This window comes from Mirounga angustirostris, unplaced genomic scaffold (assembly GCF_029215605.1).
Source record: "Mirounga angustirostris isolate CCGP_5_RB_7025 unplaced genomic scaffold, mMirAng1.0.hap1 SCAF_7, whole genome shotgun sequence".
NCBI classification, from domain to species: Eukaryota; Metazoa; Chordata; class Mammalia; order Carnivora; family Phocidae; genus Mirounga; species Mirounga angustirostris.
In genome coordinates this window covers 60618182-60638808 of record NW_026991715.1, presented here as the reverse complement: position 1 = coordinate 60638808, position 20627 = coordinate 60618182, and the positions used below count along the sequence as shown (strand labels likewise).

General features: G+C 37.8%; 1 protein-coding gene and 1 pseudogene across 3 annotated transcripts in view; one reads left to right on the top strand and one right to left on the bottom strand.

The window, feature by feature from the left end:
- The window catches only part of JMY (junction mediating and regulatory protein, p53 cofactor), a 110104-nt gene that overhangs the window by 44508 nt on the left and 44969 nt on the right, over positions 1 to 20627 (bottom strand). For all 3 annotated transcript variants that reach the window (XR_010413106.1, XM_045897198.3, XM_054512577.2), the window contains exons 5-6: positions 12444 to 12594; positions 4420 to 4589 (exon numbers count right to left, since the gene is read on the bottom strand). Coding sequence is in view for 2 of the 3 variants with exons in the window: in XM_045897198.3 (XP_045753154.1) it covers positions 4420 to 4589; positions 12444 to 12594 (321 nt within the window). In the remaining variant the exon portion in view is untranslated. The remainder of the gene's footprint in view (positions 1 to 4419; positions 4590 to 12443; positions 12595 to 20627) is intronic.
- Positions 13702 to 14108, top strand: LOC123859407 (phosphatidylinositol N-acetylglucosaminyltransferase subunit P-like; annotated as a pseudogene).

The window sequence follows — 20627 nt, the reverse complement described above, 5'->3', positions numbered from 1 at the left end:
AGTGGCCAATAAGCACACAGAAAGATACTCAATACCATGATGAAAATGCAAATCAGATAACCACTTCACACTCAACCAGCATGCTATAATGTAAAAGAGACAAATTTTAAGTATTAAGGATGAGATGAAAGATGTGGAGAAATTCTAACTGTTGTACACGGCTGGTGGGAATGTAAATGTAAATGTACAGCTGCTTAGGAAAACAGCCTGGCAGTTCCTCAAAAAGTTAACAGCAGTTTGACTCCTAAGTATATACCAAGATAAATGAAAATCCTGAGCATGAAAGTTTACAGCAGCATTGTTCATAATACTCCCAAAGTAGAAAGAGCCCAAATGTTCATCAACTGATGAATGCACAAAATGTGGTATTAATCACAGTATCATTCTACAAAAAAACTAACTTAAACACTCATGCATCTACAGCATGAACTGTGAAAACATTATGTTAAGTATAAATGTTTAAAAAAAAACCCCACGTTTTATGATTCCATTTATATGAAATATCCAGGATAGCAAATTTATAGAAAGATTAATGGTCAGCTAGGAAAGTTTAGAGAGGAGATGGGGAATCACTGCTAACGGGGTCAGGTTTATTTCCAGGGTGATGAAAATGTTCTAAAGTTGATTGTGGTGATGTGCGTAATTCTGTTAGTATACTAAACAGCACTGAATCTATATACTTTAAATGAGTGAACGGTATGGTATCTTAATTGAAGTATAGTTTAGTGAAATTTTTTAATTGTATAGTGAATTTTTTTTAATTGAAGTATAGTTAACAACGTTATGTTAGTTTCAGGTGTACACAAATTATGTCTTAATGTGGTTTTAAAAAACCACTGTGGGCTACAAAGTACAACATGGGATACGTTCCAAGATCCCCAGTGGATGCCTGAAACCACAGATAGTACTGAAACCTATATATACATACATACCTATGATGAAGTACTTGACAAATTAGGCATAGTAAGAGGTTAAGAGCAATAAAACAATTATAATATATTGTAATAAAAGTTACGTGAATGTGGTCTCACTCTTCACCCATTCACCTGTGAGGTGAATGACGTACGCACTGTGATGCAGCATTAGCTAGTACTGAGCTTCTGGCAATATATCAGGAGGAGGATCATTTCCTTCAGGACGAAGGCTGACTGTGGAAAGCAAAACTGTGGATAAAGGGGAACTGTACAACAAATCTAATCAGACAATAATTTTATTCTAATCCTTCTGAGGTATAATTGCTTTTTAAAAATAACTAACACAAATTCAGTTGCCTCACCCAGTTCATTCTCCTCTGCCCAATAAAACGCCACACTTCTTGCCTCCTTTAACCAGCCCTTACAAGATGACTTCAGTACTACTTGAACAAAGGCACAGCCTGAGTATACTCAGGAGCCTGGGTGTGTGCAGTCTGGATCTGACCATCACCAACCTACCTTTACTCACTTCTTAACTACCCAAGAATGCTGTGCAAACCTGAGTAGTTTTTAAAGGAGCAATTTCAGATCCAAAACATAAACGTAGATTTAACTTTTCCCAATTCCCTATTGCCTTCAACTTAAACCTCTTTTGTTATTGAGTGAAGGGTCTACATTCCTGGTATTTACACTCATTTTTGAGAAATGCCTTGCTTTCCACTATCAACAATGAAACACAGTTAGAAAAGCATGTGAGGAAAATGGGTCAAGATTGAAGAATGACTTTCCAGTCAATTCTCTATGAACTGGTCAGAGTCATTATTTCATAAAAATAAATTTGATTGTGTTACGCCTTGATGAAAACTTTAGAGTGGCTCCATACTGCTTTTAGGGCAAAATTCAAACTCCTTGGTAGGATGCAGAAGGCCAGCCCCAAATTTTGCTTACTTTTTCAACCTCATCTCTCATGACTCTTGGTCCAGAAAACTAGGCTGACTCTTCCTCCCTGCCCCTGGGGCTCCTGGAACATATAGTTCTCTTTACCTAGGACAAAGCTGAGTACTCCTGCAATGGTCCACCTTGTATATAATGATAGCTGCTTATCTAGGGAGACAAGGGGTATTAATCATGTCTTTCTTTATCTCAATCACCCATTAAAACTGTTGGCAAAAACAAACAAACAAACAAACAAAAAACAACCCACTTAATAAATGTTTGTTGAATAAATAACTGAGGAGGGACATGTGAATTGGGGAGGATTCCAAAAGGCAGAAAAAGCCGACAAATGAAAGGAAAGAGTTAAAGTTTTGAGCCTGGAGTATCTTGAAGAACTGAGGCTTTAACAGAAAGGAAGATTTAAGAAGATCTAGTAAGAGGAAATGAAGTAGTTTGGTTTTGGAAATATTTCATGCAGGGCGCCTGGGTGGCTCAGTTGGTTAAGCGACTGCCTTCGGCTCAGGTCATGATCCCAGGGTCCTGGGATTGAGCCCCACCATCGGGCTCCCTGCTGGGCAGGGGGCCTGCTTCTCCCTCTCCCTTCTGCCGCTCTTACTGCTTGTGCTCTCCTGCTCTCTCTCTGTCAAATAAATAAAATCTTTAAAAAAAAAAAGAAAGAAAAGAAAAAGAAAAAAGAAATATTTCGTGCATACTGTGTCAGCCCAAAAAAGTGACTTTATTTTTTCAAAAATGCCTTAATAAAATAATGATACAATAAATTATTAATTATCTCAAATGAAAACAAGGGGAAACAATCCAAAATTTATATAATGATTCAAATATTTTTCATCTCTGAAATATTTTTTTTTTTTTTAAGATTTTATTTATTTATTTGTGTGAGAGAGAATGAGAGAGAGCACATGAGAGAGGGGTGGGTCAGAGGGAGAAGCAGGCTCCCTGCCGAGCAGGGAGCCCGATGTGGGACTCGATCCAGGGACTCCGGGATCATGACCTGAGCCGAAGGCAGTCGCTTAACCAACTGAGCCACCCAGGCGCCCTCATCTCTGAAATATTTTTTAACTCTTGGCACAAAAGGCACAAACTGAATAATTGTGCCTAAACCATAAAGTCCTACTATATGCAATCTAGAACACCCTTTTAGGTTCATCCCTAACACCAGCTTTAATCTTCATTCACTTTTAAAACTAGAGTTGAGACCCCTGAACAACATGAAGATTTGCTGCTTCTAATACTTAGGAAAACTATCAGCAAAAGACCAATGTAGATATTTGAGTACCCTTTCATGAAAAGCAATCTGTTCTGGCCCAATTTAATAATAAAACATAAAATGTTTTATAGCATTTAAAAAATAATGGCCTGGAGGAAACGAAAAATAGTATACATCTAATGGTTTCACTATTTTCACCAAGACATGGGCATCAATGGTATATTCCGTGTTGCACTGGGCAGTATGAGTATGAATACTAAAACCATTGAAGAACAGGGTGACCATGAAACAAAGTGGTTAGGTTTTTCCTTTTTTAAGATTTTTTTTTTTTAAAGATTTTATTTATTTATTTGACAGAGAGAGACACAGTGTGAGAGGGAACACAAGCAGGGGGAGTGGGAGAGGGAGAAGCAGGCCTCCTGCGGAGCAGGGAGCCCGATGTGGGGCTTGATCCCAGGACCCTGGGATCATGACCTGAGCCCAAGGCAGACGCTTAACGACTGAGCCACCCAAGCACCCCCTTTTTTTTAAGATTTTATTTATGACAGAGAGAGAGAGCATGCACACATGAGTGGGGGAGAATCCCATGCAGACTCCATACTGAGCTCAACGTGGTGCTCAATCCCATGACCACGAGACAACCAGCCAAAATCAAGAGCTGGACGCTCAACTGACTGAGCTATCCAGACACCCGAAACATGGTTAATTTTTAAAAGATCACTTTAGATATATTTTACATAAGTTTATCAGCAACCTCTTCAAGGATTTCTAAAACTATTCTTTTTTGGAGGGGTATTCATGAAGAGGTTTAAGAAAACTGGACCTCTGCTAAGGATCTCTCCTGTTTTATGTTCCAGTAGGAATAAAAAGGGAAGCTCCAAAAGGTAATGGTTTGAGTATAATATAATCAATTCTAACAAAATTCTACGGCCTTAAGATTTTTCTATATTTCTCTGGGCACTGAAACTTTCTTAATAAAGCTATGAACCTTATAGTACAAAAAAAGTTTAAAGACAACAAGGAAATTCTAATGTCAACCTCCTTTTTAAGAGTGCACTACTGCCTACAGCCACCCTGTGATGCTGCGAGAGTACCTCGAACGTCTCCCTCCCCTCTCTCTCCCCCTCCTCTGTCTCTCCCTCCCCTCTCTCTCCCCCTCCTCTGTCTCTTACCGGCAACTCCAAGGACAGGCTCCATCATGACTGTTATCATCTCACGTAAACAATGCAAAATTAACAACAGCCTGCAGTGTCAGAAAAATGCCAGTCTTGTACAAAGATAAAAAACAAATCACACATCATCTTTTTAAATTTTATATATATTTTTGATGGTTTTTGTTACCTCTTCTTTCAGTGCATGTTTCCTCTGTTCCAAACAGATCTCTTTCGCTCTCATCATCTGCAGAGTCTCCTTAGAAACTGCATACTGGAGTTTTTCCATACGTTCTGCAGCTGCTGCCCACGATGCTTTACCAAATTTCTTCTGATCTGCTCTCATTCGATCATACACAGCTATTAATTATAATTTTGTAGAGACATTAAGACACAAGACAACTTGATACTAAAGAATTTCAAAGTTTTAGATCTCGCTGACCACATACATAATGATAAACAAATAAATCCTACTCCCTTAAGTTACCTCTTAGCAGCTCGAAAATATAACTCAACATATCTTAGCTTCTATTATCTTCAATAAGAATCCTAAATAATCATCAGAAATAACTTTGTGAAGATAAAAACTGAGTTGTCAGATTTTAAAACTTTTATTTTTTTAAAAAAGATTTTACTTATTTATTTGACAGACAGCACAAGCAGGGGGAGCGGCAGGCAGAGGGAGAGGGAGCAGATTCCCCGCTGTGCAAGGAGCCCAATGTGGGGCTCGATCCCAGGACCCTGAGATCATGATCTGAGCCAAAGGCAGACACTTAACCAACTGAGCCACCCAGGCATCCCTCAAAGGTTTTATACATACTTTATAAAGGGTTACACTTTTTCTTGGGTACATTAATTGAAATGAGAGTCCTAACTATTCAAGATTCTTTGAAATTATTTATTTAAATCCATGTGTTAATCTTATCATTCTGAGTTCCTCCAAAAATACTATAATGATCTGATGAAGGGAAAAAAATCCTAGATGTTAGCATGGAGCTTATTCTGAGGTTAGAGTTGGAGCACTACAACCAAGTCCCAGGGAAAACACCCAACTCCCTCTCCCACATGCCCCAAAAAGGGAAAGAAAAAAGTAACTTTTTATTTGCCACAACAGAGCCCTATTTCAAGAGATACTTCTTGACAATCAAACAGCTAGTATCTTTTCCAGTTAAAGAAGCTTATCACTGAGATCCTGGGTCCTATACAATTAAACCAACCATCATTATGCCCAAGCACTTTAACAGGTCAGACACACACATCACAAAAAAGATAGCTATCTGTTTAGCACTGAACTAGTCCGGCTCTTTAAGTCACTTACACGTTCACTAGTAGTATCTTCTATATGTAAATGGTAATTCTGTACTACTATTATGTCCTAACCATCTTTTGCAATGAAGTATATCTCAGTAAATCTTTGTCTCTGAGTTTTATGAAATCTTAAATTTTTTTTTTTTTAAGATTTTATTTATTTATTTTGAGAGAGAGAGAATGAGAGAGAACACATGAGAGGGGATAGGGTCAGAGGGCAAAGCAGACTCCCTGCCGAGCAGGGAGCCCGATGCGGGACTCGATCCAGGGACTCCAGGATCATGACCTGAGCCGAAGGCAGTCGCTTAACCAACTGAGCCACCCAGGCGCCCCTTAAATTTTTTTTTTACAATAATACATGGACATACTTAAAAATTAAATCTGTACAGGCAGGCTGCTAAAGAAAAAGAGCAGTTTCTCGGGCTCAGCTCTCCTCGACCCCTTAATCTCAATGCCCAGATGCAACCAACTTTTGCTTCTGGTGGTTACTTCCATATAAAAATAGTTTTTATAAAACAGTATTCTTTATAAAAACTGACTGTTTCTCAATTTATACAGACTTTAAAAACTATCTGTTGAGTTCCTATAATAACAGATGACGCACTGTGCTGACTTAGATTCTCCTCTCAATATAGTTAAATAGGTTCTTTGGGTTTCAGTTTTTCTGTGGCCTTCAAGTGCTAACATAAAAGGTAATTTTTCAATGCATAATCTTGCTCTGAATCTCGATTTTAGGCTTTTTAACAAAATCTACTCACTGGTTAAATATCAAATGACTTTGCCATTTTAAAGTTCTATCTATCTTTTAAACTGTATATATAGTATTTCTGCAACCATAAGATCAATATAGTAGTACAATGTAGGAAAACAAAAATCAGAGGATTTGGAGTGAAATAATAGAGTTAAATTCCCAATTCCACCTGTAACTGACATGTAACTTTTGGCAAGAAACGTCATTGTTCTGGGGCTCCATTCCCTTGCTTGTGAAAAAAGGACATAGGGTATCTAGTTCAAAAGCTTTTGTGGAAATTAAATGAGATAATGAGAGTTATTTTGTGTGTCTCTTCCACTTCCCATGGCACCAACTCTCTTGCTCTCCACCTTACTGTCAGAAGTAGCTTCCTGTCCTAATTCAGTCTCATGTTGTTACCTACCACAAGAGCTAATCCATACTTTGTCTTCTAATACCTTGGCTAGAACATATTCTTACATCTCAATGTTACTCTCTTCAAGTGGAATTATTTTCCCCAACAGCTCAGAAATACGACAGTGACACAGAAAATTGTTTGTGAATGTAAAATACTTGGAATACCCTTGGGATATCTCTAAAACAGATTCTTCTCTCCCTCTGCTGGCAAGAATAAAGATTCTTGCTAAGGGACCTTTCACATTTTCAGAGTAACAAACTCTATAATAATAGTGTATGATGATCTGTATATGTAAAAAAAAATCTGAGTGCAATATAGTTCTGGTGTTCAAAAAATATCATGTTCAATCTATTTTTTAAAAAGTTTAATATGCTAACATATATACCTGTCAGAAATGAGCCTATTTAAGATGTTATTAAAGTTAAGCAATAGGGGTGGCTGGGTGGTTCAGTCAGTTAAATGTCTGCCTTCGGCTCAGGGCATGGTCCCGGGGTCCTAGGGTTGAGCCTCACATTGGGCTCCCTGCTCAGCGGGGAGCCTGCTTCTCCCTCTCTCTCTCTGCCTGCTGCTCCCCCTGTTTGTGCTCTCTCTCTGTGTCAAATAAATAAATAAAATCTGAAAAGAAAAAAAAAAAAAAGCTAAGCAATAATAGGGGCGCCTGGGTGGCATGGTCAGTTAAACGTCTTGACTCCTGGTTTCAGCCCAGGTAGTGAACTCAGGGTCATGAGATCCAGCCCCACATCCAGCTCTGTGCTCAGCAGAGTCTGCTTGAGATTCTCTCTCCTTCTCTTCTGCCCTTCCTGCTCATGAGCTCACCCCGTTCCTCCCTCCCTATCCCTCTCTAAAATAAATAATCAAATATTTAAAATAAAAGCTAAGCAGTAATATATCAAAATTGTTACATCTGGCTCAGTAAATGAAAAAAAAAATAAAATAAAAGGGCGTCTTTTACTCTTCCTCTAAAAAAAGAAATCAGAAAGTTACCTTCTGGCTGGAAACATAAAGGAGAGCTATTACTATCAGCAGCATAAAGCCACAGAGAGTTCATTCTGTTTCCCTGACATGGGAGGAAGGAAACATACTCAGAAAAGGAAAATAAAGGAAAATTGAACGGCCAAGCAAATATCTCTCTGTTTGGGTTCAAAAGCTTCCTACTAGGATAAAGTCACCAGAAGTGAGATATAAAGAAGTCTACAGTGACTCTAATGAAGAATTTGGAACCCTATAATGATGCCTGTCATATACAAAAATATTTTGCTTAAAATTGGAGAAGTATAAAATAAGAGCAATCATCAAAATTGTATAGAGCCAGAATTATGAACCATATATAAAAATATATACAAAATCACGGCAATTCTGTAATAAGCCATAAATAGAAAAAAAAAACTGATAGAAACACAAAGTGGTTGCATAGGCAGTAGGATTACAGATGTATGTAGGGTTTCCCCCCTCTAATATTCTAAATTTTCTATAATGATTATATATTTCTAAATTTATTTATTTGAGAAAGAGAGAACAAGGGGAGGGGCAGAAAGAGAGGGAGAGAATCTTAAACAGACTCCCACTGAACAAAGAGCCCAACATGGGGCTCGATCCCAGGAACCTGAGATCATGACCTGGGCCCAAATGAAGAGTCAGATGCTTAACTGACTGAACCACCCAGGCACCCCATAATGGTTATGTATTTTTAATCATAATGCAAACTTTTTTTAAACATTAAAGAATGTACCTAGAAAGCACAGAAAGACTCTAAACCAAATAATTTACAGAAAACTATTTCATAAAAATAGTTTACAGTAGGAAAAGACTTTTTTTTTAAAGATTTTATTTATTTATTTGAGAGAGAGAGAATGAGAGAGAGAAAGCACATGGGGGGGAGGGTCAGAGGGAGAAGCAGACTCCCTGCCGAGCAGGGAGCCCAATGACGGCCTCGATCCAGGGACTCCAGGATCATGACCTGAGCAGAAGGCAGTCGCTTAACCAACTGAGCCACCCAGGCGCCCAGGAAAAGACATCTTTAAATGTTAAAAGGAACTATTACTAACATTTTAACGTACTGTTTTTTAATTTATTTTTTAAAATTGTCATAATGCTCTAAGGCAAATATGTTCAAGTAGGACTGCTAGGTCAGACGGTAAGCACATCTTTAACTTACATAAGAAATTGCATTCAGGGGCGGCTGGGTGGCTCAGTTAGTTAAGTGTCTACCTTTGGCTCGGGTCATGATCCCAGAGTCCTGGGATCAAGCCCCATGTCGAGCTCCCTGCTCAGCTCAGAAATTCGGCTTCTCTCTCTCTCTCCCTCTGCCCTCTGCATGTGCTCTCTCTCTTGCTCTATCTCCCTCAAATAAAATCTTAAAAAAAAAAATTGCATTCATTTTCACGAGATTGTACAATTTTGCATTACCACCAGCAATACAGGGAAGGTTCTAGTTACTCTACATCCTTGTCTGCCCTTAATATTGTTAGTATTTTTCTCTTTCAGCCATTCTAACAGGCGTATGTTGCTAACTCACTGTGGTTTTAATGTGCATACTAATGACCAATGGTCTTGAACATCTTTTCCAGTGCTAATTTGCAGAGTAAATGGCCATGTATTGTGAATTTATTTCTTATTCTCTATTCTATTCCATTGGTTCACATGTCTATCCCTTCCATAATACCATGCCACAGTGGCTCTATAATTTGTAAAGTCAGGTAACGTGATTCCGTTTTTCTTTTTTTCTAAACTGTTTTTTTAGGTATCTTAGTTCCTTTGCCCTTCCATGTAAAATTAGAATCAGCCTGCTTACATTTATAGGAAAAAGTCCTGCTTTTTGGTAGGCAGTGTGTTAAATCTACAGATCACTTTGGAGAGAACAGACATCATTACTATGTTGGACGTTCCAATACATGAACACAACATGTCTATCCATTTACTTAGGTTTGTGGTTTCTTCATCTTGTTAATCTAATCGTAAGCATTACAAATCCTGTACGTGTTTTGTCAGACTTATTATAAATGGAATTTTAAAAAAATTTTCTATTTCCAACTATTCATTGCTTATATAAAGAGGATTCATTTTTGGGTTGTTGACCATATTTCCTGTTATCCTGAGAAAGTCACTTGGTAGTTGGAAGTTTTTAAAAATAGATTCCATATAATTTTCAACCTAAACAGTATTATCTAAAATGGGAATTTATTTTTTCCTTTCCGACTATAAGCTTTTTCTTTCTTTTTCTTGCCTTATTACAACTAAAATTTATTTTATTATGTTGAATAAGAGGGGTTAAGAGTAAACATCCTAGACTTTTTACCCATTCTAGGGGGGGAAGCATTCAGTCTTCCACCATTAAATGTGATATTGGCTATAGAGTTCTTGCAGATGTCCTTTACCAAATTTAAAGAAGTTCTTTTCTATTCCTAGTTTCCTGAGTGTTTTCATCACACACAGCAGCACGCTGTATTTCATCAAATGCTTTTTCAGCATCTACTGATATGATTGACCATGCATTTTTTTTTTTTTTTAAGAAGACTAAAGCTTCTCAAACTCAGCACTTTAGACATTCTCAGCCAGAAAATTCTTCTTCGTAGGGTGGCTTGTCCTATGTAACATAGGATGTTTAACATAATCCATGGCCTCTACTGATACTAGTAACCCTCTCAGTAGTAGTTGGGACAAACAAAATGTCTCCAGAGACTGTTAAATGTCCTTTTGTGTGGCACAATCACCTTTAGTTAAAAACCACTGTTGTGGGGCACCTGGGTGGCTCAGTCCTTAAGCATCTGCCTTCAGCTCAGGTCATGATCCCAGGGTCCTGCGACTGAGCCCCGCATTGGGCTCCCTGCTCGGTAGGAAGCCTGCTTCTCCCTCTCCCACTCCCCCTGCTTGTGTTCCCTCTCTCGCTATCTCTCTCTAATAAATAAAATCTTTTTTTTTAAGATTTTATTTATTTATTTGAGAGAGAGAATGAGATAGAGAGCATGAGAGGGGGGAGGGTCAGATGGACAGGGAGAAGCAGACTCCCTGCTGAGCAGGGAGCCCGATGTGGGACTCGATCCCGGGACTCCAGGATCACGACCTAAGCCGAAGGCAGTCGCTTAACCAACTGAGCCACCCAGGCGCCCCTAAATAAATCAAATCTTAAAAAAAAAAAAAAAGAAAAAAGAACTACATTAGTTTGAGAAGAAGTAATTTTTAAAAAAGGATTATAGTACTATCTTCTAGAAGAATAACTGACTAAACACCCAAAAAAATATTGAATAATAATGAGGAGGGGTTAATTGATAAGCTAGGTAATAAATTTCATTATGAAGCTATTATCATTAATCAAAGCATAAGAAAAGACTTATCATTGGAAAAGAGAGTCCAGAAAGAAACCCAAGTATATAAAAGAATTTTACTAGGTTTTAACTATTCTGAGGAATACAGAAACTAACTTTAGAAAATATAAGTAACAATTCAAAGATTTCTTAAAAATCATTCTTAAAAGCTCATAGTTTTTACAAGTAAAATCTGTATACAATAAAAGTTAAAATTTAGGAATAGATATTTGCAACAGATGTCCAAGTGTTAATATAAATATAATAAAAATATCAACAAATATAAGGAGCTTTTATTCATCAACAGAAAAAAATCCACCATACCAAAATAGGCAAAAGGTATTATAACTGGAAAGGAAGGATATGCAAATACCAATTATTACATAAAAAACAAAAAGTAGGGGCGCCTGGGTGGCTCAGTCGTTAAGCGTCTGCCTTCAGCTCAGGTCATGATCCCAGGGTCCTGGGATCGAGCCCCGCATCAGGCTCCCTGCTCCGTGGGAAGCCTGCTTCTCCCTCTCCCATTCCACCTGCGTATTCCCTCTCTCGCTGTGTCTCTCTCTGTCAAATAAATAAATAAAATCTTTAAAAAAAAAAAAAAAAAAAAAAAAAAAAGTACTCCATAATAACCAAGGAAATGCAAAATTTAAAAACACGGTACTAGTTTTCACCTATCAAACTCCTATTTTTATTTTTTTAATGACGATGTCAAATGATGCTAAAGAATCAAAGGGAGCATTCTCCTTTAGCACACTGGCATTCTGAAGGAATAAACTGCTTCAGTACAACTTTTAAGGAAATGTGGATTTCCTGAAGGAATAACCTGAATGCTAAACTGTGTTAATGCCAGGTAGATAATGAAAATAATGAATAGCAGTGATTTTAAACTGCGACTGAAGGATTTCCATGGCCATCTATGGAAGGAAGTTGGAAGGAACGGACCTTCAGAGACCTTGCCCTCTGAATCTCTTCATTTGGCTTGTCTTGATTTTTATCATTTATAAATTATAATCCCAAGTATGTACTTTCCTGAGTTCTGTGAGTCACTGTAGCAAATGATCAAACCTAAAAAGGCTGTGTGAACCCCCAAATTTATCAGTTGGTGAGAAGTGCAGAAGGCCTGGGGACCCTCTAAATTTCCAAGTAGTGTCTTCAATGTGGGCAGTCTCAATGTGAACTGTGCCTTTCAGCTGTGGGGTCTGTAACAGGTTAGTGTCAGAACTGAATTATGTTACACTAACACCCAATTACTATTTTTTAAAGGTGGAGTACGTGTAAACGCATGCCCAGAAAAGACTGAAAGGATCTACTATAATTTGCTAATAGTGATCTTTTTTAACTACTAGGACTATGAGTAGTCTTTATACATTCTTCCACAGAACTCCTGCAAACGTGAAATATTTAAACCACTCATTTTCAAAAACATCTAACAAGGATAACTTTACTAGGAAACTTACCTTTTTGTGCTTTCGCTGTTATTTCAAAGTATTTGACAGTAAGATCCTGAATCGACAGCACAGCCATGTGAGCTTTTCGCTGCCAATCAGCATCTTCTTTTTGTAGACTTTCAATTCTTCGGGGACCCAGATAATCATTCTCCATGGAAATCTTCAGAAAAAAAGAAAAATTAAAAAGCCCATTTCTTTCTTTCTTCATTCATTCCTTAAACATTTACTGAATGTTTAGTTATCAGGCAGGCATTGTGCCTTGTGCTAAAACAAAGAATACTTATTTTCTCTTGCTCTAGAGTATAAGCTATTAATTTACAAAACAAACAAATTAACAGTAACATTAAAGACATTTGACACAGAAATCTGTTCCCCATTCCTCTCTACTTTTTCACCCTTCCCCTCCTTCACGTATAAAAAAGGACATACAGCAAAATGTTAAGATGTTATTTTTGGGTGCTGAGATAACAAGAAATATATTTCCTCCTTTATGATAATTAGATTTTCAGGTTAAGAATTATTTGTGCCACTAAATACTTATTTATAACTGGACATAAATAATTGAAAACTCAGATTTTTAAGACTGGTAATTTATAAAAACCAGCCCGTCTATCTACTAAAGATCTCTGGACAAAAGTAAAAGACAAAAATTAAATATTATTTGCAAGAGTTACAAATAGAACAAAAGAGAGTTGAAAATCAAATGATGGACAGGGATGTACCAGCTGAATGCTAAAGTAAAATTCACAGAAGTGACAGTATTAATATAAAAGTATATAAAAACACTACACAGGTATGTTTAACATGGAAGAAAGGTGAAATCCAGCAAGACTAGCAATGGACCCTTTGTGCACTCTATCCTGCTTTATCATATAGTGAGAAAATCTGTGTTTTTAATGCCTAAAAATTAAATGAGAAGTTAACATCTTATTAGGATGATGAAAAAAAAAAAACACAGAGAAAGGTATTAACCCATCCCTGGCATATTTCTGAAAAACTAATCAACCATCATGAGCCACCAAAAAAGCTGTAAAACAATTTCAGAACTAGAAATACAGGCTCTATTCGCTAAATGGTGCAATAAACAAATTAAAAGAACAGCCTGAACCCAAAATAAAATTTTAATCACCAGGAGCCCTTTCTCACCCCTGCGGAGGCTTTCCAGAAGGGGCTTGCGCAGGGGACTTGGCACTGAAGTGGCCGAGCTGTCGGGAGGGGCCTGAGTGGGCACTTCGAGGACCCAAGATTGTCTAAAGCCACAGGGAAAATGGTGGAAAACTCACCATCGCCATTGCCAGAAAGAACGATTTATGGCTTTGTTCTTTTCTCAAGCTCTCAATTTGGCTTCATCCTGTATCTTGTGTGGGCATTTATTCCTGAATCTTGGCTAAACTCCTTAGGATTATCCTATTGGCCTCAAAAATACTGGTCAGTTGCATTGCCCGTCTACTTCTTCATCACTATAGTAATTGGTTACGTACTCTTACTCCATTCATACAATCACAGATAACTATGCTAAAAATCAACAGCAGAAGAAATACCAAGAAGAGGCCATCCCAGCATTAAGAGATATTCCTGTTAGTGAAGTAAACCAAATGTTCTCCCTGACAACTAAATAACTTTATGCCAAAAACTAAATTGTATGTAGACTAACACTGAGCATTTCCTATAATTTTTTATATAATAATTTTGACTATAATTATTTTGACTCTCTCTCGTACCCAATATTGAAATGTAAACAATTAAGTTGATTCTTTTAGATTAAGTTGTATTAGTATTATAAAAGTTCCTATTAGTTATTAAGAGAATAAATAAAATACTGCATTACCGTATTTAAAAAAAATTTAATCACCAGGAAATGTAACCTAAAGGAAGATAATATTTGGTTTTAATCTTGAAAAAACAATATATTGCTTCTTAAGCAAATGAAAAGGCTTCCAGATAGAGGGGTAAATATATGCAAGAGCATTTAGTACAGAACCGAGCACACAATGAGCAATTTATAATAAGCAGTGTTATGAATGGACCATAGCAAGGCATAAGGAGGGATCAAGAATGACTAGAGGGGAACCTGGGTGGCTCATCAGGTTAAGCATCTGACTTCAGCTCAGGTCATGATCTGAGGGTCCTGGGATAGTCTCTCACATGGGGCTCCGTGCTTAGCAGGGAATCTGCTTCTCCCTCTCCCCCTCCCCCTGCTTGTGTGTGTGTGCACTCCCTAATAAAAAAAGAATGACTAGAAAAAATCTGGGGGTGCCTGGCTGGCTCAGCTGACGGAGCATGAGACTCTTCATCTCCGGGTTGGAAGTTCAAGCCCCGTATCGGGTGTAGAGATTACTTAAAAAAATATACAAAATCTTAAAAAAAAAAAAAAAAAAAAAAAATCTGTATATAGAACTGCCATCTCCTCAAAAAGTAAACAATGAAGGAATTGCTGGTTTCAAAGGGGCGAGGATCAAGGATTTCATTTTATATATGTTAAGTCTGATTTTGCAAAGTTCATGGCTAGAGATATAAATTTAGGTAGCCTTGACATACAGATGACATTTACAGTCATCAGAGTGAAAGAGGTTATCTAAGGAAGTCATGAGAAAAAGGCTCATGATTGAGCCCTAAGGAATTCTGACTGTGAAGCTGGGTCAACAGCCTACAGAAACAAAGCTAGAGGAAGTGGGGACACCAGGCAAGTGTGGAATCACATAAGGAGCAAGATTCAAAGGAAATAAAATCTGTCCAACACTGCTTGTTGGATGTAGGATGACACCTAGTACCCAAAGATCTAACAGTATTAAGATCACTGAACTTAGCAACAACTTAATTCTAGAGTATAAGCAAATTTCCTTTGCCTATTAACTCCCATGACATCTTCAGATCTCAGTTCAATTACTAGATCATGGAAGTCTTCCCAACTTCCCATTATAACCTCTTCAGTGCAACACATATAACTTTCCTTCAAAGCACTTACCAAATCATACTTTATAAGATTTCGTGACCTTTAACTATTAACTGCTTCCCCCTCTGAAAGTTCTATGAGGGCAGAGAATGCACAGGCTTTTTTTGAGTGTGTGGTTTGTTGTTTTCTTTCGGTTTTTATTTTTCTGCTTCTCACTAGCATACTGCCTGGCATGAAATAGGCAATCTAAAATATTTCCTAAAAGAGTAAGTAAATTAAAAATTCACTCTGCACCTGTTTTTAATGAGGAGAGAGATGTAGACATGTGTATAAATAAATACTCTTTTGAGAGATCTGAGTGAATAGAGGAAAAAAGGGTGGTGCTAGGAGAGGACAAGCTTAACGGTAAGCCTTTTGCTTTTTGTTTTATTTTAATGGGAGATCATGGACAGGCTGAGAAGTGATAAGCTGTATCTAGCAAAGGGAAAACATAAAGATGCCAGGGGAAAATGGGGCTAATTATAGTAGAAAGGTCCTTAAGAACAACATGGGAAGGAACAGGATTCAGAGTACTGGTGTAGGGAATTTGCTCTTGGCAAATGTAGGGAAAGTTCTTCCGTGGGCATAAAGAAAGTCAAGTTTTGGATTTGTAGAAGCATGAGGGGAATTTCTCTTTGATGATCTCCATTTTCCCCTGTGAAAAAAGAGTCCAGATAAGAAAAGGTTGGTACAGGAGAATGGAGAAGACACAAAATAGCTGTTTTTAGATAGTAGGATGATGACAAACCATTTAGAAAAACTTTCATGAAGCAAAATTTTTTTTTTTTTTTTTTTTTATGATTTTATTTATTTGACAGAGAGAGACACAGCCAGAGAGGGAACACAAGCAGGGGGAGCGGGAGAGGAAGAAGCAGGCTTCCCGCGGAGCAGGGAGTCCGATGCGGGGCTTGATCCCAGGACCCTGGGATCATGACCTGAGCCGAAGGCAGACGCTTAACGACTGAGCCACCCAGGCGCCCCGAAGCAAATATTTTTTTAAAAAGTAACCAGGGTTATTGTGGTCATGGTAAACAGGCACAAACTCATATACTGCTGTTAGAACCATAAATTGATGAAAACCTTTTCTGGCAATTATTTTATGATACCATATTCTTTTCTTAAATACCTATTTTCTTACCTATTTAAGAAAATACCTTCAAAGAAAAATAACCAAAGATGTTCACTATAATGTTTTTCGAAATAAAAGAAAAAGTATCTCACAAATATCTAACAATAGAGAATATTACAGATGATACACCTATAAAATACAATTCTATGCAAAAATGTTTATGAGGTTTCCAGTAAGAAAGGAAAATGATTATGTTGTAATATTAAGACAGATCAAATCACAGACATAATTTCAACTACATAATGTCCAGAAAAAAGGGAGAAAATATGTAGAATGTATTACTGAGGTCATCTTTTGTTAGATTATGGGTGACTATTTTTCTTTTCTGTTTAAAATCTGTACTTTCCAAATCTTCTTTATTGTATATGTATTGCTTTTATAATCATGAACCAAAAAAATGCTTTATCTCTTCTTTGGTTCACAAACCGTACCAACCAGACAAGATGAAGACACATTATCCCAGAGGTTTCCTGTTTCTAGTCAAGCAAACAATGAGCTCCTGTTTCCATATAGGAGGACCAGCAAGAGGCAAAATTATGAGACTTACTTTTTTTTCCAGTGTGTGTGGGAGGGAGGGGAAGTGGAGATATGATCAGAACCTAAATGTCTTCCTTAATAGTTGGAAAACAGAATTACGTGAGCTCCATTTCTGGGACTACAAAAATAGTGCCAAGTAAGGACAATTAAGTCAGTAGGAGCAGCTTAGATTCTTGGTATCAGATTCCCTACTTACCAAGACTGGAATTAATTCTCAGAAGACAATTACTGGTATCTCCAGTCACATACTGCAGGAGTCAAACTTACATGATGCTACTGGATATGGTTGTTTTTTTTCTCCCTTTTAGACTTTACCATGGCTAATATTTGGAATCATTCAATTATATAATTTGAATAAAGAGCCCATTGTACTGGGTGCTTCAGGGGATGTAACATAAGATACACATTCTCCTCCTAAGAAACTTACAATCTAATTGGAGGGTGGGATAAGCAAAGATATCTGTGCTGCAGAAATCTGTCTTCAAATTAGGAGACCTGGCTGTGCTACGTAGTAACTATGAGAGCTCTGTTTGACACAATCACTTAACATTCGATTATTCACTCAAAATGATGATGTATTATAGCATTTTCTCAGCATCAGTACAGTACTAGGCAGTAGGCATACAAAGATACTCAGCCTAGTGGAAGACACAGACAACAAAGTAAGAATTAAAATAGAGTATGAAAATATATCAAAGATAGAGTATTCCTAAAATACTATGGGAAACACCAGCTATGGAGGTTGCAGTACCAAGTCTGGGAAGAAAATTTCTAATGGGAATGATGAGCAAGTAAATTCTGAAAGAACAAGTAGAATTTTGGGGCGCCTGGGTGGCTCAATCGGTTTAGTGTCTGCCTTTGGCTCAGGCCATGATCTCAGGCCTTGAGCTCCTTGCTCAGTGGGGAGTCTGCTTCTCCCTCTGCCACTTCCTTCCCCCCCACTCCGCCCATGCTCTCTCTAATAAATAAAACCTTTAGGAAAAAAAAAAGCAAAAAAAAAAAAAAAAAAAAACAAGTAGAACTTTATCCAGGTATTAAAAATGGTGAAGGATGTCTGTGTAAAAAGAATAAATATAGGGCGCCTGGGTGGCTCAGCTGGTTAAGCAACTGCCTTCGGCTCAGGTCATGATCCTGGAGTCCCGGGATCGAGTCCCGCATCGGGCTCCCTGCTCAGCAAGGAGCCTGCTTCTCCCTCTGACCCTCCCCCCTCTCATGTACTCTCTCTCATTCTCGCTCTCTCAGATAAATAAATAAATCTTAAAAAAAAAAAAAAAAAGAATAAATGTATTCTAAGGGGCGCCTAGGTGGCTCAGATCATTAAGTGTCTGCCTTCGGCTCAGGTCATGATCCCAGGGTCCTGGGATCGGGCCCCACGTCGGGCTCCTGGCTCAGCGGGGAGGCTGCTTCTCCCTCTCCCTCTGCTTCTCTCCCTGCTCATGCTCTCTCTCTCTCTATCCCAAATAAATAAATAAAATCTTTAAAAAAAAAAAAAAAAAAGAATAAAGGTATTTTAAGACCCTTAAAGTAAATGAAATGTTTGGCAGGAAGAGAATTCATTTAGCTGTTTACATCAGGATATACTTTATTGAGGTTCAAAACTGCAGAGGGCTCTAAAGGAAGGGTATGATTTTGACAGATACATATAGTATATGGGGAAAGAGAACCACCCAAAAGGCGGGCTGGAGGCAAGAAATGACCTGAGCAAAAGGCTAGCCTAGAGGCAGTTAGGTTCAGTGTGTTAAGAGAACAGTTCAGCATGGCAGAGTTTAGGTAAAACAGATAAAGGCAATGGGAGATAAGACTAGAAAAAGAGGTGTGGTCACTATTAGGAGACCTTAAAATGTCAGACTGAAATCACACTTAGCTTGAGAGGCACCAGGAAACCTCTGTGGGATTCTTAGCAATAAGTGGCATACTTAGACTTCAGCTCAGATAGAAGGACTCAGAAGATGTGTTTGCTATCTAACAAAATCATCAAGGTTTGTGCTTTGTTGTGATTACCGCCGATTTTTAAACACTCAAGTTAAAAGGTATAAAATTAATATTCATAAGTGTGGACCAGAGATTTAGTAAATTTAACACTGCAGCCAAATTTTAAACTCTTACTCAGCACATTATGATAGAACTTCTTTTTGATGACACGATTAAACTTTATACCCTTTCAAGGACTTGGTATACTGTACCTAAAACCATAAGCTAGATAACTAGGTTTTTTTTCTAACTTTGAAAAAGTCTAAAGATATGTAAATTCTTGTCCATTAGTTCCCAGGTTCATCCTTATGCTTTGTGATGCTAGAGTTGGGGCTCTGTGAACCACGTTTAGGCTTTGCCATTAGAAAGGGCTGGAGGAGGGAGAAGAGATTTGCTTCTTCCTATGTATATCACTTGACTTTCCTGTTTGCTGTTCCTATGAGCATCATCACAGATTCACCTCTTCCTCCCAGCATCCGCAGTTCCTTCCTGAAGCAGTTCACAGAATCCAGTTTTCAATTTGTCAGCCTTAGCAGAACTAGCCTCACTTTCTGCCCACCCTCCCCCCATGGGGAACGAACACCAGCCTGCTCTATTCCCAGACATCTAGGTCTCTCCTTTGACCTGAGACATACCAGCCCTTGACGAGCTATGTTGCCTTCCCCAGACTTCAGCTCCACACACAGTCCATTCTCCATGTTAAAGCATTAACAATTACCATCTCTTTCCTGTGTGCCACCAATCCAGGAGTGGTGGCTGTTTTTACAATTGTTAGCTCTGATATCTTAGTTGACGTCTTAACTATCTGGTTAACAACTTTAAGCCAAGTTAACAATTCTTTGTATTAAAATCTCCCCTACTGAAATAACCAGTTTACTTTTCCAATCAAACCCCTACAGACAACTACGGAACAGAAATTTAATAAACAGAACAAGCAGTGTTCAAAATTCAAAAATCTTAACTCTGATCATTAAATAGAAATCTTTTTCACTTGGATGGCTAACCACTGTACAAAAGTGAGGAAACTTACATTCTGGCTTTTTAAAGAGAAAAAAACTTTTTTAAATCTGCTGGTATTTGAAGATAATTTGTACTTTGTTGTTGGATTATCTTTACTTCACAGGTCCCCGGTAGCTCGCCGTGATCATATAGTGGTTAGTACTCTGCATTGTGGATTATCTTTACTTCACTGTACAGGTATATTCAAATATACGCAACATAAACACCTCTCTATGCTTTTTAAATGCCGTTTAAATGACTTCTGAAACAAAGTAGTTAATACTGCAGCCAACTTTTTAAAAAAATGTTAATATAGTTTACTGTACCTAAGACATTAAGCCAGGATACTAAGTTCTTTTCCTAACTTGGCAAGTCTGAAAATGTACAGCATTGGTCAGTTGGATCATGTGCTTAAAAACAATGACATCTCTGTTTTCAATTTCAGGGCTAGAAAGAAAACAGTGCCTGTTTTTAAAATGGAAAAAAGTATGTGTCAGTTTAGGTAGCTATAGTGAGACCAATGTATAAATACAAATTTGATGAAGTACATCACTTCCCTGGATACTGGTTTTATATGAGAAACTTAGTGTTATTCCTGTCTATTGTTGGGTTAGTGGGTGAAGAA